The sequence below is a fragment of the Opisthocomus hoazin genome, chromosome 2, assembly GCF_030867145.1.
Source record: "Opisthocomus hoazin isolate bOpiHoa1 chromosome 2, bOpiHoa1.hap1, whole genome shotgun sequence".
NCBI lineage: Eukaryota > Metazoa > Chordata > Aves > Opisthocomiformes > Opisthocomidae > Opisthocomus > Opisthocomus hoazin.
The window spans coordinates 131,681,824-131,707,789 of NC_134415.1; the positions used below are offsets into that span (position 1 = coordinate 131,681,824).

The 25,966-nt window shown below is 53.5% G+C and overlaps 2 protein-coding genes across 6 annotated transcripts in view; both read right to left on the reverse strand.

The window, feature by feature from the left end:
• The window catches only part of SELENOI (selenoprotein I), a 49,219-nt gene extending 42,999 nt beyond the window's left edge, over positions 1-6,220 (reverse strand). For both annotated transcript variants that reach the window (XM_075415118.1, XM_075415119.1), the window contains exon 1: positions 6,137-6,220. In XM_075415118.1, coding sequence (XP_075271233.1) covers positions 6,137-6,184 — 48 coding nt within the window. In that variant the 5' untranslated portion in view covers positions 6,185-6,220. The remainder of the gene's footprint in view (positions 1-6,136) is intronic.
• Positions 6,221-9,700: 3,480 nt separating this feature from the next.
• LOC104337460 (interferon-induced very large GTPase 1-like) lies at positions 9,701-25,945 on the reverse strand. 4 transcript variants are annotated; one of them, XM_075415123.1, is made up of 3 exons: positions 25,797-25,945; positions 22,087-22,202; positions 9,701-17,716 (listed from the first exon to the last, which is right to left on the reverse strand). In XM_075415123.1, the coding sequence occupies exon 3, from the start codon at positions 17,712-17,714 to the stop codon at positions 10,407-10,409; it is 7,308 nt and encodes a 2,435-aa protein (XP_075271238.1). In that variant the 5' UTR covers positions 17,715-17,716; positions 22,087-22,202; positions 25,797-25,945; the 3' UTR covers positions 9,701-10,406. The 4 variants fall into 4 exon arrangements, with proteins under 4 accessions (XP_075271238.1, XP_075271235.1, XP_075271236.1 ...); XM_075415120.1 differs by having other exon boundaries at positions 25,660-25,945; XM_075415121.1 differs by lacking the exon at positions 25,797-25,945 and adding an exon at positions 25,660-25,674 and having other exon boundaries at positions 22,087-22,232.
• Between the last annotated feature and the right edge of the window lie 21 nt (positions 25,946-25,966).

Sequence of the window (25,966 nt, forward strand, 5' to 3'; positions counted from 1 at the left end):
CTGAGGGACACCACCAGTTCCAGGCCTCCAACCAGACTCAGCGCCGCTGATGCCAACCCTCTGAGCTCTGCCCTTCAGCCAGTTCTCAATCCACCTCAAGAAGTGTTAGAGGTACAACCAAAAACTCTCTGACAACACCGCGCTTTTTGCTGCACAGCTTCCTCGGGCAGAGGAGCTCTTCACCATCCCTTCAAGAGCAGATCAAGGACGGTTCCCTCGACACCCTGACCACCCGTGGCACCCATCCAGCCCATGACAGCAGGACCGTACACCTACCTCTCCACCAGCCAGGAGAAACGCAAGCCACAAAGCTAAAACCATCTGGACTCCTGACTCGCCGCTTCCCATCTGCGCTCCTGGCAGCAACGGGAGGAGTAAACCAGCCAGGGCTGGAGAGAGCTGTGGATCATCTCGCACAAAGCTCTTCTGCTCCTGCTGTATCGGCTCCAGGGGCACGAGCTCTTATCAAGAGCGTGGACATGTTCCTTCCCTTGGACACATGTTGCCTCCTCCACATCCCCCAAACCTGCTTGCTCTCCTCCAAATCTATCGTGTGGGGGCTGGAGAGCTCCTGCTCAAAGGCCGAGGGAGAGTCAGAGGCTGTGGAGCCATCTGCAGCAGGAACCGGCAGAGCCCTCCTGCTGAGAGTTTGGTTCTGACCACGCATCACCTTGGTGCCTGGTCCCACCTACGAGCATCCCTCTTCCTAGCTGCGGGTACACACCGAACCCACCCAACGTGAGCCACCACGCGCTGAAGCTACCCAACGTGAACCACCACTTGCTGAAGCTACCCAATGTGAGCCACCACGTGCTGAAGCTACCCAACGTGAGCCAACACTCACTGAAGCTACCCAACGGGAGCCACCACGCGCTGAAGCTACCCAATGTGAGCCAACACTCACTGAAGCTACCCAACACGAGCCACCACGCGCTGAAGCTACCCAACGTGAGCCAACACTCACTGAAGCTACCCAACACGAGCCACCACGCGCTGAAGCTACCCAACAGGAGCCACCACGCGCTGAAGCTACCCAACAGGAGCCACCACGCGCTGAAGCTACCCAACGCGAGCCACCACGTGCTGAAGCTACCCAATGTGAGCCACCACGTGCTGAAGCTACCCAACGGGAGCCACCACGTGCTGAAGCTACCCAACGTGAGCCAACACTCACTGAAGCTACCCAACATGAGCCAACACTCACTGAAGCTACCCAACGTGAGCCAACACTCACTGAAGCTACCCAACGCGAGCCACCACGCGCTGAAGCTACCCAACGCGAGCCACCATGCGCTGAAGCTACCCAATGTGAGCCACCTTCTCAGGCGACCTGCTGTGCTTCTGCCACACACTGACCTCTTCCACCAAGGCTGAACACGGGTCCACTTCGGGGACGAGGCCAAGAAAGCAGCTCAGCAACAGAATCACAGAATGGTAGGGGTTGGAAGGGACAGAATCACAGAATCACAGAATAGTAGGGGTTGGAAGGGACCTCTGTGGAACATCTAGTCCAAACCTCCTGCCGAAGCAGGGTCACCTACAGCAGGCTGCACAGGACCTTGTCCAGGCGGGTCTTGAATATCTCCAGAGAAGGAGACTCCACAACCTCCCTGGGCAGCCTGGGCCAGGGCTCCGTCACCCTCAGAGGGAAGAAGTTCTTCCTCATGTTCAGACGGAACTTCCTGTGCCTCAGTTTGTGCCCGTTGCCCCTTGTCCTGTCACTGGGCACCACTGAAAAGAGCTTGGCCCCATCCTCCTGACACCCACCCTTCAGATATTTAGAGGCATTTATAAGGTCCCCTCGCAGGTCCCTTCTCTTCTTCAGGCTGAACAAGCCCAGTTCCCTCAACCTCTCCTCGTAGGGCAGATGTTCCAGTCCCCTCATCATCCTCGTAGCCCTCCGCTGGACTCTCTCCAGTAGCTCCTCATCTTTCTTGAACTGGGGAGCCCAGCACTGGACACAGTACTCTAGATGAGGCCTCACTAGGGCAGTGTAGAGGGGAAGGAGAACCTCCTTTGTCCTGCTGCCCACACTCTTCTTGATGCACCCCAGGATCCCATTGGCTTTCTTGGCAGCCAGGGCACACTGCTGGCTCATGGTCACCCTGTCGTCCACCAGGACGCCCAGGTCCCTCTCCGCAGAGCTGCTCTCCAGCAGGTCCACCCCAAGCCTGTACTGGTGCATGAGGTTGTTCCTCCCCAGGTGCAGGACCCTGCATTTGGCTTTGTTGAACCTCATCAGGTTCCTCTCTGCCCAACTCTCCAGCCTGTCCAGGTCACGCTGAATGGACCTCTTTGGTTATTTCGTATCGCCATCCACACACTTCCCACACCGCTCCCTCCTTGCTCTGTCCGTTTGGGACGGCAGAAGCTCACGCTCTTGCAGAAGATTTCTGGGCAGGAACAGTTGCACCCAGGAGGTCAACGGGCTTTTCATCAACAGAGCGGTGATGGATCTAGAGTCGCACCTTCAAGGCAAAGCAAGGGGAGAGCGGGACAAGCCTCAATACCTAAAGCAAGGCTGGAATATGTGACCCAGTATCGGAGATTTGTGCCTGGATCAGCCGCTTTCTCAAGGCTAAAACAGCAAAGAAAATAAAGCTGTCCAAGCAAACGAGACACGGAGGAAGGGAGCACTGCAGAGAGACCGACCAGGGCTTCATTACCCCTATGGCAGCCTGGGGTGTCAGCACCGATCGCTCTGCTCCATGCAGTTCATTGTGATCTTTTAGCCTGGAGAAGAGAAGGCTGAGAGGGGACCTCAGAAATGCCTCTAAATATCTGCAGGGTGGGGGTCAGGAGGATGGGGCCAGACTCTTTGCAGTGGTGCCCAGCGACAGGACAAGGGGCAACGGGCACAAACTGAAGCAGAGGAAGCTCCAGCTGAACCCGAGGAAGAACTTCTTCCCTCTGAGGGTGCCGGAGCCCTGGCCCAGGCTGCCCAGGGAGGCTGTGGAGTCTCCTTCTCTGGAGATATTCCAGCCCCGCCTGGCCGTGGTGCTGTGCCCCCTGCTCTGGGTGACCCTGCTTGGGCAGGGGGTGGGACTGGGTGACCCACAGAGGTCTCTTCCAAGCTCTGCCGTGCTGAGATCCTGTGATCTCCAGCCAAGCGCTTGCACTCGCAGGTACTCACACTGTCGGTGATGCACAGCCCTAACGAGCACCAGCGTGCGGCAGAAATGATGCTCTCCGAGCAAGAAGTACGAACTCTTATCAAAGTCCCTGCTGACTCAGCAAAACCACGCTCCCTCCAGCAAAGCTGCTTCTGCCAGCCAGACCGCACTCCTGCCCTCAGGGCGTCCGCAGCTTTCTTGGCCTCTGCTTTTTTGTTCAGCTGTGCCAGGCTGGGAGCAACACCTCCAGCATTCCAGCCCTACGCCATCTGAAACCAAGGCCGGCAAGCGCAATGCCAGTGTGTAACTGGTGATGGCAAGCGGCCAATGCTGCCCACACCGTGCTTTATATGCTAGAAGGGACTTTGCTCCTCACCCTGGTCTGCATTCAGGGTCCTGCTCATAGCTTTAGCTGCAACGGCAGCTCCATCAGAGGCATCTCCAGCAAGACCATGACCTGGGAGCGGGTCTTCGGTGCCCGGTGCACAAACGAGAAGGTCGCTGCAGTTATCCTTTAGTGACAGGACAAGGGGCAACGGGCACAAACTGAAGCCTGGGAAGCTCCAGCTGAACCCGAGGAAGAACTTCTTCCCTCTGAGGGTGACAGAGCCCTGGAACAGGCTGCCCAGAGGGGCTGTGGAGTCTCCTTCTCTGGAGATATTCCAGCCCCGCCTGGCCGCGGTGCTGTGCCCCCTGCTCTGGGTGACCCTGCTTGGGCAGGGGGTTGGGCTGGGTGACCCACACAGGTCCCTGCCAACCCCGACCATGCTGGGATTCTGTGATCTGAACCCTCCCAAGCTCAACTGCCAGCACCACCTGCAGAGGGTCGAGACCCCCTTCTCACCGCCCAGGTACCGGGAGGGAAGGCAGCAACACCACAAATCTCTCCAGGCGCTGCTGGAACCAGGCGGAACGCACAGACCATCTCCCTCTTCAAGCAAAAGCTCTGTCTCCGCAGGAGCAAAATCCATCCCTTTGGGAGGCCTGGCTCAAAGCTGAGTGTATTTTGCTCGCCTTCTTCCAGCACCCACACAAAACTGCTGTCTTTCACGGCCTTTCTCAACACAGTTCAAGCTTACTGACAAGTCCCCATACAATCCATCGCTCACGGAGAACCTCACACGACCCTGTCACTTTGGTCAAACTCACTCTATCATAAAGTCCATTTATCTCCACCTCACCAGCTCTGAGCGTGCAGGAGAAGAGCGTCAGCCAGCCCCGACCACTCCTGTCCCCCCAGACTGCTCCAGGAGGAGATCAGACCCACACAGACAGCCCCACCCAGCTACACAAGACAGCATGTGGCCTGCCTCGCTGCCTGAACACATCAGAGTTGTCCTAACTGTCCTGCACGCTTAAATGACACCCCATGTACCACCCTGGAAGGACGACTGCAACGTGGCCCGATGCCATGAATCCTAGAACAGGAGCAAAGCAAAGGAGAAGGTGAGATGAACCCTTTCAGCTTCACTGCTGGTGTGGGAGAAGAAAACACATACGGCGAACGCCGCCACGTCCACACAAAAACACAATCCAGTGTTCCCCTGTGCCAAGGATGCCGCACGCTGTGGCCCAAAATCAGCCCCCAGGGATCTAAACTGCCACGGCAGAGCCTCTGTGCGCTTCCTTCAAAGGTTTTCCAGTGCTTGGAACAAGACACAGACCGCCACGCTCACACGGGGACGATCTCCAGCGCTTTTCTGTGGGGTCTGACTGCGCAGGGAGCAGCCACAGAGCAGGAGCAACGCGGCCGTGAGCTAAACGTGGGGGGACCCTCCGGGCTGGCCGTGCTCCCGCCGTGACCCAGACCTGCACGCACACAAAGGTCCCTCCTGCACGGTCCCTGCGCGGCAGGGGTGGCCACAGCACAAAGTCACGCTGGACGCTGAGCCCTGCAGCATCGCACACGGAGCCCTCGACCTGCTGGGAAACAGGATGGGGGGGCCCAGTTTGTGGGTGGACACCCTTTGATTTGCAGCGGGGCACATGACAGGCCCCCCCGTCCCCTCTCTCGGGGCAACCCCCGGTATCCATCCAGGCTGGGGGATGCAGGGATGGAGAGCAGCCCTGCCAAGAAGGACCTGGGGTGCTGGGGGATGAAAAGCTCAACGTGACCCAGCAGTGTGCGCTGGCAGCCCCAAAGACCACCCGTGCCCTGGGCTGCATCCCCAGCAGCGTGGGCACAGGGCGAGGGAGGGGATTCTGCCCCTCTGCCCCGCTCTGCTGAGACCCCCCCCGGGAGTCCTGCGTCCAGCTCTGGAGCCCTCAGCACAGGACAGAGCTGGGGCTGTGGGAGCGGGGCCAGAGGAGGCCCCAGCAATGATGCGAGGGCTGGAACCCCTCTGCTGGGAGGAGAGGCTGGGAGAGCTGGGGCTGCTCAGCCTGGGGAGGAGAAGGCACCGGGGAGACCTTGCTGTGGTCTTTCAAAACGTGAAGAGGGCTTGTAAGAAAGCTGGGGACAGGCTGTTTAGCAGGGTCTGTGGTGACAGGACAAGGGGTGATGGCTTTAAATCAAAAGAGGGGAGATTCAGGCTGGATCTAAGGAAGAAATGGACCAGATGACCCACAGAGGACCCTTCCAACCCCTAACATTCTGTGATTCTGTGAAAAAATTCTTCCCCGTGAGGGTGCTGAGGCCCTGGCCCAGGCTGCCCAGAGAAGCTGTGGCTGCCCCCTCCCTGGCAGGGTTCAAGGCCAGGTTGGATGGAGCTCTGAGCACCCTGGGCTGGGGGAAGACGTCTGTGCTGGTGGCAGGGGGGTTGGAACCAGATGGTCCGTAGGGCCCCTTCCCACCCAAACCGCTCCATCACTCCACGGCCCCCCAGCGCCCAGCACCCCTCACCCCGGGCAGCCGCTGGAGCGGGGAGCCGGGAAAAGCCCTTTCTCGCCCCGCATTGCACCGGCCCCACCCGGGCTGGGCCCCGCACCCCACGGCGGGGCACCCACGCGTCACACAACCCCCGCCCCGCCGCACCGGGCCCCACGGGCCCCACAGGCCGCGCCCCCCCTCCGACCCCCGGTACCTTGTACTTGCTGAAGCCGGCCAGCTGCTCGGCGCTCACGTACTGCATGGCGGCCCCGCCGCTCGCTCCCGGCCCCGGCCCCGGTCCCGGCCCCGCCTCCCGCCTCCCGCCGCCGCATCGGCCCACCCGGCGTGGCCGTGACGTCACGGCGCCCCGCCCGCCGCACGGCCGGCTGCGGGAGGGCGCCCCCTGCAGGGCGGGAGGGCGGCCTGGGCTTGTGGGCACTGTGGCGCTGGGGGGCGGGCGAGGGGGACCATGGCGTGATGGAGCGGTTTGGGTGGGAAGGGACCTTAAAGATCATCTGGTTCCAAGCCCCCTGCCATCAGCAGGGACATCTCCCACCAGCCCAGGGTGCTCAGAGCTCCATCCAACCTGGCCTTGAACCCTGCCGGGGGGGGGGCAGCCACAGCTTCCCTGGGCAGCCTGGGCCAGGGCCTCACCACCCTCATGGGGAAGAATTTCTTCACAGAATCACAGAATGTTAGGGCTTGGAAGGGACCTCTGTGGGTCATCTGGTCCATTTCTTCCTTAGATCCAGCCTGAATCTCCCCTCTTTCAGTTTAAAGCCATCACCCCTTGTCGTGTCACCACAGACCCTGCTAAACAGCCTGTCCCCAGCTTTCTTACAAGCCCTCTTCACGTTTTGAATGACCACAGCAAGGTGTCCCCGGTGCCTTCTCCTCCCCAGGCTGAGCAGCCCCAGCTCTCCCAGCCTCTCCTCCCAGCAGAGGGGTTCCAGCCCTCGCATCATTGCTGGGGTCTCCTCTGGCCCCGCTCCCACAGCTCCAGCTCTGTCCTGTGCTGAGGGCTCCAGAGCTGGACGCAGGACTCCCGGGGGGTCTCAGCAGAGCGGGGCAGAGGGGCAGAACCCCCCCCTCGCCCTGTGCCCACGCTGCTGGGGATGCAGCCCAGGGCACGGGTGGCCTTCGGGGCTGCCAGCGCACACTGCTGGGTCATGCTGAGCTTCTCGTCAACAAACACCCCCAGGTCCTTCTTGGCAGGGCTGCTCTCCATCCCTTCATCCCCCAGCCAGTTTTTCTGCTTGGGATTGCTCCAACCCAGGTGCAGAACCTTGCACTTGACCTTTTTGAACTTCATGAGGATTGCCCAGGCCCACCTCTCAAGCCTGTCCAGGTCCCTTGGGACGGCACCCCGTCTCTCCAGCATGTTGACCATGACACCAGAGCAACCTGAACATACCTGCCTCTATGGGACCTGACGAGATGCATCCCAGAGTCCTGAGGAAATTCCCTGATGTTGTTGCCAAGCCACTCTCCACGGTATTTGAAAGGTCCTGGCAGTCAGGCGAAGTCCCCAGTGACTGAAGAAGAGAAAAATCATGCCCATTTCTAGAAAGGGTAGGAAGGAGGACCCTGGGAACTACCGATCTGTCAGCCTCACCTCATCTCCCATGCCTAGGAAGATCATGGAGCAGATCCTCCTAGAAGCTCTGCTAAGGCGCAGGGAGGACAGGGAGGTGATTCGAGACAGCCAGCATGGCTTCACTAAGGGCAAGCCCTGCCTCGCCAGCCTGGTGGCCTTCTGCGATGGAGAGGCTGCACCAGTGGACAGGGGAAGAGCTACAGATGTCATCTGTCTGGACTTCTGTAAGGCCTTAGACATGGTCCTCCATGACATCCTGCTCTCTAAGTTGGAGAAAGAGGGACTTGATGGGACTGTTCGGTGGCTTAGGAATTGGTTGGATGGTCTCACCCAGAGGGCAGTGGTCAACGGCTCAATGTCCAGATGGAGATCGGTGACGAGTGGTGTCTCTCAGGGGTCCGCACTGGGACCAGTACTGTTTAATATCTGCATCGATGACACAGACAGTGGGATCAAGTGCACCCTCAGCAAGTTTGCCGATGACACCAAGCTGAGTGGTGCAGCTGACACACCAGAAGGACCTTTTCCTTTAAAGAAAAATGTAAGAGAAAGGTGACCCAAAGGGGCCAGAACAGGGGGACCTTCCCAATGCAGCTGGGACTGGGGGCATTCCAGGCTCCATGCATACTGGGGGGTTGGGAGGGGACACTGATGGGAGAACCCCAGGAGCATTTAGGGCAGGGCTGGGGTGAGGGGAACCCATGGGCTCCACGGGGAGCCTGTCCGTGTCCCACCGGATAGAACAAGGGATGTGTGTTTGGGATTCCATGCAGAGGGGGGAAATGGGGGGTACACATAGGCTGGACGACAAGAAGGATAGAGCAAGGAGGCAGAGAAGAAGATCTTCTAAGTCCTAATTTCGGCTGGGGAAGAGTTAATTTTCCTCCCACTATCTGCTGTGTTTTGGATTTAGTAGGAGAATAATGTTGATGACACTCATGTTTTCAGTTGTTGCTAAGAAATCAAGGACTTCTGTCAGTGTCCCATGTTCAGCTGATGAGCAGTTGTCCGGCAGCTGGGCGGAAGCATGCCCAGGCAGCTAGCCCAAGCTGGCCAATGGAAATACTCAATACCATGGATGCCCTGCTCAGTTTAAAAATTTGGAACAGGAACTCTGTTTTTCCAGGACTTTTAACAATCTCAACTTTTTCCACGAGTGCGAACTTTTCCATGAATTTGGCCTTTTCTCGGGAGTTCCATGAAATTCATAAAAGCCGTGAGTTCCGCGTTCTGCGATTGCTGCTCGGGGACTGGCTACACAATTGGTGGCCAGGAGGTGAGAAAAAATGTGGTATCGTGTATTGATTTTTTGCATATTCACTGTTGGTATTTTCCTTTGTTGCCTTATTAAACATGATTATCCCAACCCATGAGTTTCCCCCTTTGTCCGTTTCTCCTCCCCACCCCACCGTGGGGGAACAGGAGGGGTGAGGAAGTGGCTGTCTAGTGCGTAGTTGCCGGCTACTGGGTTAAATCACGACAAAGATAAAGCAAGGAAGGGGAGAAGAGAAAGAGAAAGCAAAGTTGGCACATTTGGATCTCCCCATCTCCTCTTCCAGCACCAGCCTGACCTCCTCCCAGCCTGTCACCCCAGCCCTGTCCCTTAGGGTCTCCAGACCCCATCTTCCTCCCAGACAGTTCCTGGTCAGCTTTGCATTCACATCCCACCATCACCAGTTCTTTTGCCTTCCCTAATGGCATCTTTTGAGTGAGTCAGTGTCACTGAGAACGTCGGTTAAAAACCTTGCAGAAAAGAAGAGCTACAGCATCCCTGTGTCTCCTCAAGGCATGTCTGCATTCCTTCCCACCTCAATGTCTGCGTTTTCCCCTTAGCTTCCCATCTGACCCGCTCCCCAGTCAGATAACCTCGGTGGAATAAACCTTCTCACCCTCACACTCATCAGTTACTGTGACTGACCAGGCTTGGTTCCCACTCCCTTGTCATTTGTTGGTCAGATCTGTTTAACTGGAGGTTCTTGCTTATGGCTTCCTCCCCATAGTATTATCCCTTCAGACACTGAAGAAGGTCGTTGGCCAGACACCTGGAAAAGAGCAGACACTCTGCTTCCACACACTCGTACCCAGTCCATCGCCCAGTTGCCACCTGCCCGTCTTCACAGCACCAACGCTGAAGTCACACACAACTGGGGCTCACCTGACAATAAAGGCTACAGAGATCGGTCCAGTCCAACTCCATTAGTTTATTAGCAAAGACTACCAGGGATTATATGGAATCACTACTTTGGCTGACTCTCCAGGAAGGATTGGTCCTTGGGTTTCCAGCGGCGTTGCAGGAGCTGTGCAGCAAAAACCACCGACTGCCTCACTGGTGAAGTCCCAGCTGGTTACATGTTCTCCAGACCATCGCCCCATTGCCATCAGCCTGTCCTCACAGCACAAACACTAACGTCACACGCTGCCGATGGCTGCTGAGGAAGCTGCAAAGATACGTAATTCTCTACCTTGCGCATACAAAGGCTTTTGCTCAACAGCTAAGCAAATAGCAAGAGTGGCTGCTGTCACGGCTAGGACAACATTGATACTTTCTAATGCTGCCTTTGCTCTTCATGCAGCACTTGGTCTTCATCTTGGCCATATGACGGCTTGTAGCAGGAATGTTTTTGGTTTTTATTTCTCTCTGGGCAATCTAAGACAAAGCAGAGCTAAATGTTTATGGCAAGAGGGGAAGAGGATTCTGACTTTACCATGAAGCAAAGGAATTTTTGAGCAATAGCAGGCGTAGCACACTTCATTTTACCTAACTTTGGGAGCAATTAGATATTGTTTTCTTCATGTGGCTTGAGGTGGAAGACTTTTGTGGATAGACTTGTACTACGTTCTTCTAAAATGCAAAGCAGTTGCCGTTCTTCCTTCATATCGACTTGGCCTAAAGCTTCTCCAGTTCGTCAAGTGCTTCCTGCTTTGTAATTCTCTGCCACAAAGCAGGAATTTCTCCTTTGCCATGAAATTTCCCATTGTACCATATTTCTAGCTCTCTCCTGAAATGAGACACAAACCATTTCCAGTACAGTTGCATGGACGGATCAGCAGGAATGTTCCAAGTGGAATAAGGAGATCCTGCATCACGGTAGCTCTTGTAGGGGATCCATTTGTCTTCACCAATCCTGAATAAACAATCACTTGCAACGCTACTAGAACAAATATCAATGACCAGATTGTCTGTTTTATGCCACCTGTATCCTGTCAATACTTGCGGACGATGGAAGACAAGGCGATGGTCTCCATCGTGATTCGGCATGGTGTTTGTGCAAAGAGCCCCACAAAAGGGACACTTCTCCCAGCACCCTGCAAACTGCTCGGCCAGGATGGTGTGAGGCTGCCTTTCGAACGAGCTCATATCGGCACTCACAAACTCTTCCTTGAGACGCTCTTTCAGGGCAGTCAGTGCTTCTGTCATGGCGTTATTCAGGAACTCTATGTCTGTTATTTCTTGATGCTCAATGCCCTTCAGGTCCCTTCTGGGCAAGCTCAGCAGCTCTCCAAGTGTGCTGCAGAATTCATCCAGCCAAAGAGAGATTTTGTCATTTCTGTCTTTTCTGTCTTTGACAATTCTGGTTGATGCAAAAACCGCTGAGTGGATGCTTTCATAGCAGTGAGTGAGGGAGTCATCTAAGAACTTCTCCAGCCTCCTGTTCTTATCTAAGCAGTACATCTCAACACGTGTCTCAATGTACGTCTCTAAAAAGTCTCCTGGGCACTGAAGGTAATTCTTGAACTTCTCAAAATTTTCTTCTTGTGCCAGGTATCTCAGTATGCAAACTTCCAGACAGGATCTGTTGCCTCTGAAGTCTGGGATTTTACTCTTCATGTCTCGAGCTATGTCAAGCGCTGTCCTCTCATAGACTGCCCGGTGAAGAGCTGGGGCAATCTTGTCGCACAGAAAAACAGCAAATGTTGTGATAGAAGTGGCTCCTTGGCAGGAAATCTGGAAACATTTAAAGAAATCTTCTCTCTTGCTCTCCAGGTAGATGGCTGGATCATTTGCTTTTCTGAATGCCGCGTGCATGTCTTTAAACCTTTCTGCTGCCATTCTGCACAGATACAGTGACAAATCTATTCTGTAATTGTTATTAAAACTGTATTTTGCATTGCTAGGGACAGAGCTCATACCTTTCTGTACTTCATTTAGTATTTCATGAAGAAAACTTCGACTGTAATCCCTTTTCTCCTTTTCCTTCTTATCAATGTTTGCCCTCACAGACGCTATGATGTTCTCTGTAATGCGGTGCATGCTGCTCACATCAGCGTCATCAAAGCTCATAGGCAAGATGCCCCAATGTTTCTTCTTAGCAACATGTTTCTTCACATCAACAGAAAATTCTCTGTGTTTTTCTGGAACTGCCCCGATTCGTGCATGTAAGTTCGGCTCCTTAAAGTGATCTAGAAGGACATCTTCGATTTCCACATCTATATCAACCTGTTCTAGGGGGGGAGCAGCAGAGGACACTTCAGCAACCCATTTTGCCCAGAGAGAAATAAAGTTGTCTCTCAGTTCTCTTTCACTTAGTCTCTGGCCCTTGAGAGACAGAGCCAACTGCCTACTCCTTTTCAGGAGCTTGTCTTCATATTCTGACTTCCTTTCATCCAGGTTGCGCTGGTTCTTCTTTACTTCAAGAAGATTCTCACACTTCTTTCTGGTTTCAAGAAGAAGAGACTCTTTGAGTTCTTTCAGCTTCAGTTCCGTGTTGCTTTTCCACTGGACCAGTATCTCACGGTCTCTGTCTTCACTGAAATACTTTTCCATGTCTTTCATGATGGCATCACTTGTCCCTTGCACTAGATCTTCAAGGGTTTTTATGGTGACCTTCTGCAAGTCCCCATTCCGAATTTTATTGTCCAGTTTCATTTGCAAGTCTAAGATGTGACTCCTCAGCTGCCAGGTCCACTGACTAAATGCAGTTTCCAGCTTCTTGTACGCAGCAATCTCCACTGAATTCTTGAAGCTGAAAATGAAGTTTTCGTTCAGCAAAGCGTTCCAGAGGTCAGTAATACGAACTTTCAAGCTCGAGAGCCTCAAAATGCTGCCCTGCGACTCCTTCTTGGCAGCTTGGAGAATTTTGCTCTTCAATTCCTGGACGTTCTGGCTGTAGGTGGGGTTGGGTGGTGCCATTGGCGGGTTTCCTTCCCACAGGTGAGCAAAGTAGTGAATGTGGGTGTTCACATCAAAGCGGATGACGTCGCTGAAGCAGGAGACATCGCAGAATTCCTGCTGGGCGGCTGTCACGGTCATTTCATCCAGCTTTTCCTGCAGACGTCTTTGTCCTTCCATGTTCTGTTCCTTGGCACTGATTTCTCCCACATTTTGGTGTACAAACAGGCAGCCTGGGGAGAGCTTTACTTGCTTCATCCGCAGAAAAGCCTGCACAGCGATCTGAAGGACATCTTGCATTTCTGAAGGATTTTCTCCAAAGATATTGATCAGAGTCATGTTGCCGACGCCAATGACAAAGGTGGCCAGCTCGTTGTCATGATTAAGGGACTGTTTATTGGCCATCTCTATGGCACGAAGTCCCTCTGTGTCGACAACTAGCATGTAATCAAAGTCCGAATCCTGTCGCAGCTTCTCATCCACTTTAATTAGCTGCATAAACGCTCCCCGGGTGCATCGCCCTGCACTGACATTAAACTGAAGACCAAACATGGCATTCAAGAGGGTTGACTTCCCCGTGCTCTGAATGCCAATCACTGAGAGAACAAATACTCGTTTGTCCCCTAGCTTCTCAATTAATCTGTCAAAGATTGCTCCGACCCATCGTAATGGTACGTAAGAAGCATCCCCATCCATCAGCTCGACAGGATACCCTGAAACCATCAGATCAGCTGCAATTTCAGGTAATTTGACAAAACATTTATCCACTGATTCCAGAGCTTCGTAAATCTGCCCTACCTCTCTCAAAATATGCTCCAGGCCAATGGATGAATCATTGATTTCATTGGAGAGGGCTTCTAACTTACTCAGCATCCAACTTTTCACATCAGTTTTCTCATTGCTTTTCTTTATTGCCAGGATTTGAGACCATAGCTGGTGATAGTCTTTCCTCAGTTCGTCAAGGCGATCGGAGGACAGGTCATCCATAAAGACCTTCATCCACTGCAGAAAGTATTTCTTGGTATCTGCTGGCTGTGACTGGAGAAAGCCAAGGACTGATTTCATCAGCGGATTGAGGGGGTATGCTTTCTCTAGTTGCTTCCTTCTTATGGCTGACTTCTCTGACTCAATTTGACTCCGATGGTGCTCTATGCTCTTGTTCCTCTTTTCCTGCAAGCGAGTCAGTTCTTTGTCCTTTTTGCACCACATGTGCCATAGTTTTCCTTGAAGAGGCAGGAGCTGTGATTTGATCTCAGACAACTTCTCTTTCTTCAGAAGCTCCACCAGTGCCTTTGCCTGTTCTTTGGCTATCACGCAGGCGTCTGCATCTTCATCGACTAAGAATCCGTGCTTGCGAGCTTTGTCCAGGCAGGCATCCAGGCTGAAAAGAGTATTAGAGCCTTGCAGGAGATCCTTAATTGTTTTTATCAGCTCGTCCATCAATTCTGCTTTGTTTCTGTTCTTGATACCTATTCTTGTGTTTTGGCTAGATCGGCCAGCGGCAACATTCTCTTTTTCAGTGAAAAGGCAAACCAAAGGCTTTTGCGACTGCCACAGGTCACGTAAGATTTTCATCCCTTTCTTGTCACTCTGATCAGACTCGGATACGAGAGCCACGTTCACAGCAGATATCTCCTGCAAAAACTGCAGCTGCTCTTCGTGATCCCTTGCATCTCCGTGCAGGTTACAGAAGGCAACACAGCAGTCAAAGCTGTCATCGTCGCTACCCCGGGGACAGTACCAGGAGATCTCCACAACACCTTTCATCAGCAAACAGTCTTTGGTGCTGCCTTTGCAATGTCGGTGGAAAAAAGTGTCATGCTTCTGTTTGCTCAGCAGAGCATTCAGGAGCTGAGACTTGGAAGAGGAGGGAGAACTGCCGATCCGGATGAAGGACACAATGGGTGTCTCTGCCTGACAAATGAGTTTGTTTTTGTAACTCATAATTCCAGCCTGCTTCCCTGACTTCTCAGCCCCTTTCCAGCTCTTTTTGATTTGGCTGAGGGACCAGAGGGGGAACTCTATCTGTGAAGTGCAGGGGTTTGGTACCAGGAGAGGTAGCGCAAACTGGCAGAAAGCAAGCTTTGTGGAAATGTACTGTCTCATGAAATCATCAGCGCAATGAAAAATTGCCATCTGCAGGTCCATGGGGTGCACACGACTGTCGCTGGTTGAAGATTCAGGGCTGCCTTCCTCCAAAGCAGCCAAAAAGTCATCAAAGGAATCCGAGGGTTCATGCTCTTGCTCTGTGGCTTTTGGCACGGGTGTGAGTCCTGGGTCGCTCTCGTCCTTGCAAGTCAGGTACCTCACCCGATAATCCACAGTTAATAGCTTTTGCAAGAAGTAAAATGGTAGTTCATTGTCCTTGCTGGGCTGGCTGTCATGTAAACTTGTCTTGTATATGATGTGGAAATCTTCCGTCCCCATTTTTCTCGGATAGTGACTTTCTAGTCCAAGGCGCTTAAGTAAGTGGAGGAACTCTTGGTTTGCAAAGGCTGGATTTGCTTCAGATTCCCTGCTGTCTGCTTTGCATTTGGACTGACTGGAAGGCTCTAGTCTTTGAAAAATGTCTTCCATGTCTTGGATTATACTGCATTTCTTCAGATCATCACGTGTGTCATCCAAGCGCCCGTCAACGAAGGAATGCAAGTCACTTTCCAGCATCTCCCAGTCTTTGAATGCACTGTGCTTTTCCAGGAGAGTTTTTATCTCTGTGGACCACAAGTTTTTCATCTGATCTTCCATGAGAACTAAACACTTACTCTTCTGCTCAGGGGACACCCCTTTATGTTTGGGTGTTACAGTTAGACCCGTCAGCAGCAGGAAGGCCTGGGCTCTGTAAACATCTTGCTCCTTCAGACTCAGATACTCCTTATGTCCCATTTGCAATTCTTCTATCATGAAGTTGATTTCTGGACATCCAAGGAGGTACTGAAAAGTGCTACTTTCCACCTGGTATCCCGTGCTGGTCGTGATTAAGAGCACCAACAGTTCTATGTCTTTCTGTGCCGTTTCCCGGAGAAACTGGAGTAAGGAATAAACAGCTAGGCTTGCAGTCAAGGTGGCTTTTATCTTTGCTTCATGAATGGCAGATGCAGAGGTCTCTGGTGCGTAGGTGACTTCCTGGATGTACTCCTTCATTTGCACCAGGGTCTTGGTGAGATCTTCAAGCTCAGAAACATCGGGAGTTTCAGGAAGCGCGTACTCAGTCTGGAAGATCCATTGCATAACAAAGGAAGACCTGGGGAAGTCCTTGACAGAATAGATATGAGGATCCAGGAGGCACCTCAACAGAGACTTGATGTAGGTGGTGTTTTCGGGAGGTGACTTCTTGCAAAACAGAACGGTATTCACCAGGAACTCCTGCAGTGCCTTGGCTGACAGGCATACGTTGATCCAGACGCTGTGGTTTCCAGTTTTTTCATTCAGATTCTGTTTGAAATCTACCAGGGTGAGCAGTTTCCTTTCATCCACCATCACCTCCCAGCCCTTCACCTTCTCCACGAAAGCTCTGGCCTCTTCCACTGCACTGACCAGTTCCTCCCCAAACATGGTGCCAACACTGTGATTCGTTAGCGCTTCGTACGCAGCCCTGAGGCTGCTGCTCATTTCATAGCTGGACTCAAAATCACTGCTGTGATTGAACAGGACTATATCCCACACGGGGATCATATGAAAGCCTCGGTCGATGACACACCAGGTTGTGTTATTAGTTACAAGCCCCAGTTTCCACTGAGGAAGGCAATCCATCTCTGGCGGGCCCCCTGTGCTGGTCACGTAGAGCTGAACCGCTGTGTGGGCACTCCTTCCATCTTTTCCCTGAAAAGAAGCCTGGGAGCTGGATTTCGAACTGTCCATGTCTACTGCCACGCTGACACTGAAGCCTCTGTAGCTGGCCTCGATGTAGCAGTTCAGTGCTTCAGATGCTTGTCGCTTCATCTCTTCCCGCTGCTCGGCTCTGAATCCTTCCGTAGATGCCTTCCACCAGAATATCCCCCCAAAGTGGAGGGGACCCTGGTTTACATGGGACCCAAACCTGCTGAAGAAGCTGGCACACCTACTCCTCAGCATGTTGGGCCTGTCTGCTTCCTGAGTGATGCTCAAAAGATGCTCAATGTCTTGCAACTCCCGCAGGGCCGCATCCGAGAGGCGAAGCTGATGCTTTTGGAAGTAGCAGGAGGCCAGAGGGATGTACTGGTACTTGGTGGTGCAAATGTAGCTCTGTTCCGAGCGCGACTGGTGGGTGTCCTCCGACTGTGAGGACCTGCTGTAATCGACACCAGCTTCAGCATTAAACCCCCAGAACCCAGCTTTGGCACAAACGCTGATGCTGAACCCCAGCTGCTCAATGGACTTGGTGAAAGTGGCTTCTGCTGCAGAGGAGGAGAACTCCTTCCTTTCAAGCAGCGACCCTTGCTCTGGACCGGCCAGCCTGAAGCCGTCGGGAATCCTGATGATCTGCTCTCGCTTTGCCAGCACATCCGCAAGGCTGCTGGTTCTGTAAATGCCTTGCAGGGCCAGTCCCCCTGACGCCCGCCTCAGGACCTCCGGGTCAGAGACGTTCTCAGCCCTGCCCACCGACAACTCCTGCTGCTCCAGCTGCTTCTGGATTCTCTCCAGCGCATCCACCAGAGACTTCTCCTGTAGTGCCCAGTACTCCTTGGGAATCTCCATGGCTTGCCACAGAGCCTCCTCTTTCTGTCTTAGAACGTCCTTGCTGTGGCTGCGGCTGTTGTGCATTTCTTTCAGCTCCTTCAGGGCTACCTTGGCCGCTTCTTGTCTCTGCTTTGCCACCTCCAAGCGCTCCTTCTGCAGCTCCTCAGAAGTTGCTTTGTCGTCTGCTAGTTCCAGGAGTTTTCGGAGCGCCTTGGTTTCCCACGGGTACCGTACTTCGCACTCCAGCTTAAGGTAGTCTTCATATTGCAGATGTTTCAGGGCTTCTCTGGACTTGACACCCAGTATCTCTGACAGTTTGGGGAGCCAGTATGCATCATCCAGTCCTTCCTTCTCACATGCTTCTGCCAGCAGCTTTTTGCCAACGTGTGCCTTTTCATCACCCTCTAATACATCCTTCGGTGACCCCATGGCTGTGGAAGAAGAAAACAGACTGTCTTTAAGGTATGTTGTAAGAGGCCCCAGCCTCTTATAAGAGGGGTCTTCAGCAGCTCCAGCCCTGGGGATTCCTCCTGCCCAGCTGCTGGAGCCCAGCCTGGCATGCCCCAAGACCCAGAGTCTCCATCCCAGGACAAGGGATGTCCCTGCTGCTTTCCCGTTTGCAGGTTCAACCCTGAAGCTGAGCGTGTATCCTGGACACAACACACACACAGACACACACAGACACACACACGCTCTGCCTTGGCCACACAACCTGTGCCCTGGCTTCGCTGAGATAGAGTTAATTTTCACAGGAAGCTGGGAGGGAGCACAGCCGGGATGGCTGACCCAAAGCAGCCAAACAAATGGGATATTCGATGCCATCTGACGTCTTGCTCAGCATTTAACTGGGGGAGATGGCCAGAGGAGGGGAATTTCTGCTCGGGAGTGGGGTAGGCATTGAGCAGTCAGCAAATCGCATTGTGAATCACCCGCTTTATCTATTGTTTATATCGGTATTATTGTTGTTACTTCTCTGTTCCTTTGCTGTTCTGTTAAACTCTCTTTATCCCAACCCACGTGTTTTGCCATTTTCTTCCAATTCTCCTCCCCGTCCCACCAGGGGCCAGGAGTGAGTGAACAGCCGCGTGGTTCTTCGTAGCCAGCTGGGGCTAAACCACGACAACCAGGCATGGACAAGGTGCTGCCACAGCAGCACACACATATACCCAACAGGACTCATCAATACAGAAGTACAGACAGCTCTGTGCATTCCTGGGTCCCTCGAGCACCAGCACAGCCCCTCTGTCCACCCAACACCCCTGCCTGTGATATCGGGCAGAAAGGCTTAGGTGGTAGTGACGCTGTTTAATTTGGGCCTGACTACTTTGTACAGACAATGTATGCTTGACTAACAACTATGCCCTTGAAGAGGAGCCAACAGACGGATAAAAGGGGACCATCCTGCCCAGAAGGAGTCAAAAGCTGGATGACTGTGGAAAAAGCTTGAAGTCAACAAAAATCTAGGGTACCTCGGGCAAAAATCGAGGGTAACTAGGAGAAAGGTAGAGGTGGCAGGGGGAGGTTGCGACCACCGACTCAGTTCAGAACCCAAAAGACAGCACCCCAGCACAGCTGGCGAGCATGCATATTTAAATAAAGAAGGAATATACCTTTAAGATGAGTGTACAACCGGACAAACCAATCAGAATGTAGGGAGTAATTTCCTTATTTTTGTGAGGGTATATAGTCCTTGTGACTCCGCTCAGCGGTGTGCTAGCTTTGTGGAATTATCACCTAGCACCCATATGTGTGCAAATATGCAATGAAGACAATACCTCTGCTCTGTGAGTCTGTTGGCGTATCGCACTCCGGGTAAATGATCCCAATTTTGGGACAACGGTTTTGACAATTCAGATGGGACTGCGCTGACAGCCTTGCCCAATCGCCTTGCAGTACCCAACAGGGAGAAGCGGCCTGGCTGGACTCCAGCACGCACCGACCTGTTGACTGGGGACCCCACCGGCTCCTCTCCTGCCGTCGGGTGGTAAGCGTCACAACGGTGCAACGCCATTGGAATAGAGGTATTTTGAGGGGAAAAGAGGGGAACAGTGAGACCTCTTAAGGAAGCAGCTGGAGTTGTTCTTTGCACAAGCTCTACATAAGCTTTGCTTCAGCTCTGCATAAGATGCTTCAGAAAAGCTACGCAGAAGCAGCAGAGTTTTGTTTCTACATACTGAGTTTGTAACGTAGTGAGAAGATCCCTCATTTTGTATTTGGAACTTTTGTGTATGAAATGTTGGGTTAGGAAATTCTTTCTTGGTACTGAGCAGGGTTCCACTGCTTCCAAGGAGGCTCCTCTTTGTTCTCCATTAGGATGCATCCTAAAGAATTAACATCGATTTGGAGGGGACCCCCTGATAGGGATAAATGAAAATGGTAGTGTAATCAATAGTTGCCACAATATCACTGGGAAGATGGTGAAAGATGGCCTGAAAACGGATCCCTAGCATCTAGTACTATATTACAATTAACGCTACTTTGTCATAGAATGGAAAAATGAGATGAGGTGCCATATCACAGAATCACAGAATCACAGAATGTTAGTGGTCGGAAGGGACCTCTGTGGGTCACCCAGCCCAACCCCCTGCCCAAGCAGGGTCACCCAGAGCAGGGGGCACAGCACCGCGGCCAGGCGGGGCTGGAATATCTCCAGAGAAGGAGACTCCACAACCTCCCTGGGCAGCCTGGGCCAGGGCTCCGTCACCCTCAGAGGGAAGAAGTTCTTCCTCGGGTTCAGCTGGAGCTTCCCAGGCTTCAGTTTGTGCCCGTTGCCCCTTGTCCTGTCGCTGGGCACCACTGCAAAGAGTCTGGCCCCATTCTCCTGACCCCCACCCTGCAGATATTTAGAGGCGTTTCGAAGGTCCCCTCTCAGCCTTCTCTTCTCCAGGCTGAACAAGCCCAGCTCCCTCAGCCTCTCCTCATAGGAGAGATGCTCCAGTCCCCTCATCATCCTCATAGCCCTCCACTGGACTCTCGAAGATGCAAAGGAAGCCACCAATGGGCGAAGGAAAAGGGGGAATAGCCCCTGCTGAGTACGGGCAAATAGACTTCTCCGAGTTACCAAAAAGTGGACAATACAAATATCTGCTTGTTCTACCAGAAACATTTTCTGAGTGGCCTGAAGCTTTCCCTTGTCAAAACAGCTGGGCCAGGGAAGTTGCTGAAATTTTATCAAAAGAAGTTAGCCCTAGGTTTGGGATCCCTGAGGGTTTATCCTCTGACAGTGGACCTCCTTTTCCTTCAGGAGTGGTTCAGGGAGTGTGGAGATTTCTCCGATTTAAGTGGGATCTACACACCCCCTGGAGGCCACAGTCTAGTGGGAAGGTAGAAAGGATGAATCAGGCTCTCAAGAGACCAGTTTCTAAATGCTGTCAGGAAGCAGACCCTAAGTGGACAGAAGCTCTTTTGTGAATTCAGATAACCCCTAGGGTCAAGGCAGGAGTGAGCCCCTCTGAGATCATATAGGGGAAAGCACATCCCACAAATCTTTTAAACATTAAGAGACACCAAATGCATAGAAAAGGACAGGCTGCAATTCAATAAGACTGATTTCTCTTTTGCAGAATTTGTCTTCACTCCGTAGGTACCTAAATCAAAAGGTTTCTCTTCCCTTGAATGCACCAGTTCACCCATTTCAGCCAGGGGACACTGTTTATATAGAGACCTGGAAAATCAAACCGTTGAAAGAGAAGTGGAAAGGACCCTATGCTGTGCTATAAAAGATTTACACTGCAGTCAAGGTAGAGGGAATTGATTCCCGGATTCATTCTACACAGTGAAAAAGGCACCGAAGCCTGACCAAGCACCAACTGGAGAATTTCGACTTTGATTGACCAGAGACCTTCGATGAACTGTAACCAGAAAACAGGACTTGCAGACGTAGAAACTGAGTACCCCAAGGCCAATTGGTTTTGTGTTTAGGATTAATCATTTTGTTACCTGTTGTTCTGCTGCTTGTGTATGGAATGAAATTTTTCTCCCAGGAGAATAATTACAGAAGCCCCTCAGAAAGCGTTATTAATGTAACTCTGCTAAAATGAGAATGGTAAATATTATAATAATATGTTCAGTATCTGTTGTCTGTGAAGAAAATTTAGTCTTACAGCGTACGCAGTCATGTGGGGGAATCCACAACACGAGGCGTGTGACCGCCTGCCTACCATTGCCAAAATCAGCGGCCAGCCCCTTGGAATGGGGAATCTTAATGTTAAACCAAAATGTTTGCTGCCTTCAACATCACCCACATATACTCCACAGGACTCATAAATACATAAATACAGAGAGCCACACGCATTCCTGGACCCTGGAGAACCAACACAGCCCCTCTGTCCACCCAACACCCCTGCCTGCATCCCGCACCCTCTCGCCAGCCCCACGCGTCTCCTCCTCGGTGCCTGGTCCAGCTTGGTGCTTGCCAGCAGAGGCACACACTCACACACTCATCTCACGGCACCCTGCACTCGCAGCACACGCTCATCCCCGAATATCCAATGCCAGGCACACAGTCTGGGACCTGCTGGGACCTACACTATTTATTTTACACTGTCATACAAACCCGATCATGGTCTCTGTCTCCATTCAGGTGGACAATGAAGAGATTTATTCAGTGCACAAAACCTTCCCGTGCACTCAGCATTCGTTCCACCAATGATACAAGACTCTTACCAACACCAGTATTGACCTGAGGTGCTTCTGACTGAGCTCTTGGACCCTTTCAGACCCTTTAGTGTCAGCTTTGCCTGTCAAGTCAGTGAAGATTTAGGCAATTTGATCAATGGATATGGTGTCTGGTTCGTCTCACCTCACAGCAGATGCTCCTTGTGGTCAGACGCTTGACTTCGCAGAGGACACAGGCAGCCAAGTTCCCCAGCTCAGCTGAGATAGCACACCGTCACACAGCAGGTCTGGTAGACAAGGCTGGGGTGTTAAGAAGAAGACGAGGACCATCTCAAGAATTCAGGAAGTAAAACAACAGGAAGGAAAGGCCCAAAATCATAAAGGAGAAGGCCAGAAAACAGTCAAGGAGTGGCAACCCGTCAACGCAGAGCATTCATTCCAGGGAGCAGTGGAGGCCATTCCTTCTCCACCAGAGATGGTTGCCCAGCCAGAAAAGACTCATCAGGGCTTTTTGAGGTGGCAACCAGACTAGGGTTTTGCCTGGGACCTAAACCCACAGACCCATTGTATATGTTAGCCCAGGGCCAGTTTGCAAAGTAGGGATCTCCTGCTTTCAGTCTCTTCTGCAGACAGCAAAAGGTGCCCAGGAGCGACTCGGGACAGGGCTCAATGCTTGCACACCACAGCAGCATCATGGGGAGGAGGACCAAGCCTGGACATGAAGGCAAACCTCAGCATGATTGAAAAGGATGCTCTGGTGCCCTACTACCTGCTGACTTCTCCAGTACTGGCCCTCCTGCCACCACTGTGCAGCCCCCAGCAAGGGAGGAAGCTGGGTTCACGCCTGCTTTCTCGAGGGGAGGAGGCATGGAAGGATGGAGAGCAGGCTGAAGGACAGAGAGCAGGCTGGTCTGTGAGAGCAGAGCGTGGAGACCTGCGGAAAAGCCCCAGCTCCAGACACACAGGTTGCCCAGTTCACATCTGTGCTCTGTGGTCAGGCTCAGCCAGCCTCAAGACAAAGCCTGGACGTGGCAGAGCCCGCGCAAACGGCGCTGGCACGGCGGCAGCACGTGCCCCGTCCCACCACTGTTCAGATCCTACATCTACTGCTGCTGGGGAAGCTCACGCCCCTGAAGAGAGGGGGAGAAACACGGCGGGGGTCACAGAATCACAGAATAGTACGGGTTGGAAGGGACCTCTGTGGGTCATCTAGTCCAACCCCCCTGCTGAAGCAGGGTCACCTACAGCAGGCTGCACAGGATCTTGTCCAGGCAGGTCTTGAATATCTCCAGAGAAGGAGACTCCACAACCTCCCTGGGCAGCCTGTTCCAGGGCTCCGTCACCCTCAGAGGGAAGAAGTTCTTCCTCGGGTTCAGCTGGAACTTCCCAGGCTTCAGTTTGTGCCCGTTGCCCCTTGTCCTGTCACTGGGCACCACTGAAAAGAGCTTGGCCCCATCCTCCTGACCCCCACCCTGCAGATATTTGTAAGCATTTATAAGGTCCCCTCGCAGCCTTCTCTTCTCCAGGCTGAACAAGCCCAGTTCCCTCAGCCTCTCCTTGTAGGGGAGATGCTCCAGTCCCCTCATCATCCTCGTAGCCCTCCGCTGGACTCTCTCCAGTAGCTCTTCATTTTTCTTGAACTGGGGAGCCCAGAACTGGACACAGTACTCTAGATGAGGACTCACTAGGGCAGTGTAGAGGGGAAGGAGAACCTCCCTCGCCCTGCTGGCCACACTCTTCTTGATGCACCCCAGGATCCCATTGGCTTTCTTGGCAGCCAGGGCACACTGCTGGCTCATGGTTAACCTGTCGTCCACCAGGACACCCAGGTCCCTCTCCGCAGAGCTGCTCTCCAGCAGGTCCACCCCAAGCCTGTACTGGTGCATGAGGTTGTTCCTCCCCAGGTGCAGGACCCTGCATTTGGCTTTGTTGAACCTCATCAGGTTCCTCTCTGCCCAGCTTTCCAGCCTATCCAGGTCACGCTGAATGGCAGCACCCCCACCAGCAGCTCCTGCACCCCTGCCAGCAGGACAGCGGGGAGAAGTGGAAAAGCAAAAGCAAAAAAACCTCCTGGGTGGAGATAAGGAGAGTTCAGCAAGCGAAGGAACGCCAAGCGGGGTGGTTATTCCCTACCTCCCATCTGCGGGCAGATGCGCAGCCGCTCCCCGGGAAGCAGAGCCCCAGCGCGCGTGACGGCTGCTTCTCAAGGCAAATGCCACAGCCACCAACATCTCCCCCCTCCTCCTTCCACCCAGCTTGGACTGCTGAGCACGACGCTGTGCGGCGCCGTCCACTTGGGCCACTGTCCTGGCTTGGTCCCCTCCCAAATTCTCGCCCGTTGGCACATTACCAATCTCAGAATTCCAAAACCATGTGCGTACGTACGTTTGTACTGGGACAGACCTTTTGGCAGGGCCTGCAGCAATAGGACAAAGTGAAAGATGGGAGATTCAGGCTGGATCTAAGGAAGAAATTGTTTACGCTGAGGGTGGTGAGACCCTGGCCCAGGTTGCCCAGAGAGGTTGGGGATGCCCCATCCCTGGAACCATTCCAGGCCAGGTTGGACGGGGCTCTGAGCACCCTGATCTGGGTGGAGATGTCCCTGCTCCCGGCATGGGCGTTGGACTGGGTGGCCTTCAACTGTCCCTTCCCACCCAAACCATCTGTTATTTGATGATTCTGTGAAAACAGCACCCCACGGCTGCGATGGAGAACATGAACTCCAACCCAGCCACATCCTGAAGGAGCACCCAGGCACACTTTGAAGTCCCCTCATGGCTTCATATTGCTTCAAGAATAAGGAAAAAGCCACATGCAATTGTGTAAGTGTGTGCAGAGGACCACAATGCATATTTATGGAATGGCTCGGGACTACTTTCTTCCTTGGAAGTGCACGAGGGAAGCAGTAAGGCTGGCAGCATGACCTGCCATGGGATTGCCATGGTTGGACGGGGCTTGGAGCACCCTGGGCTGGTGGAAGGTGTCCCTGCCCATGGCAGGGGGTTGGAACGAGATGGTCTATAAGGTCCCTTCCGACCCAAACCATTCTGTCACTCGATGATGATTCTGTGATTTTGCCTGCACCCCGTTCCACGGGAAGAGCCCCCTCAAGGGTGTTTTCCCCAGCCCTGCCCCAGGGGAACCGGGCTCTGGAAGCGCTTGTGCCTGCGAGGGGCTGCACCAGGGTCAGAGCACTTTGGGTGGAGAAGTTTCGACCGTAGCAGAGGCTGGGAGAGGTGAACCCCACCGTCGCTCCACAGAAAGCCAAAGGAAAAGCTCTCCCTTCAGGGCTGCCTTCCCACCTCCCCTTCGGCCCCGCACTCTCCCTCTGGCACGTCCCAACCCGGTCCCCGGTCCCCAGAGCACGCACAGCTCCGCAGCCCCCCAGTTCCCGACCCCAGCACACCTGGCCTTCAGGTGAGTGCACCCATCCCGACCCACCATGGGGCTGGGTCGTGCCCAGGGTGGGCAGGACCAGTTTTGGCTGGAGAGAGCGTTCCCCAGCCCGGGGAGGGGTCCGTCCCTTCCTCCCCATCCACCCTGCTGCCAGCCCTTGCAGCCGGGCTTTGCACCTCTGCAGACATCAGCCTGCCCCTGAATCCCCCCCAGATCCCTCCTCCTGCTCGGACCCCCCTGCCTCCTTCCCACCCTCCCGGGTCGACCCTTGCAGCACACGCAGGTCCCCCGAGCTCCCTCAAACAGGCTGGTGAGCAGAAGCTGCTTCCTCCAGCCCACGCTCAGGGCACAGACCACTCACCTGCTGCCCTCCAACCCCTTTTTTCCTTCGCTGGAGCCGTGGGGAAACACATGAAACAGGAAGCAGAAGACAAACGAGGACCCTGCTCTGCGTTGATCCCCAGCTCCCAGACCCAGAGCTCAGCCACAAGGTCCTACCGTCTCCCTCCGGTGCTCGGCAGCTCCCAGGCTGGTGCCAGCCCAGCCCAAATCCTCTCTTGATAGAAGCCCATGCTCTCTTGGGTGGGCTGCTCCTTCCTTTTTATGGAGGCAGTGAGGAGGGCTTCGGCTTTCCTGGAAATCAGGGTACTGTCCGCTGCAGAATCCGA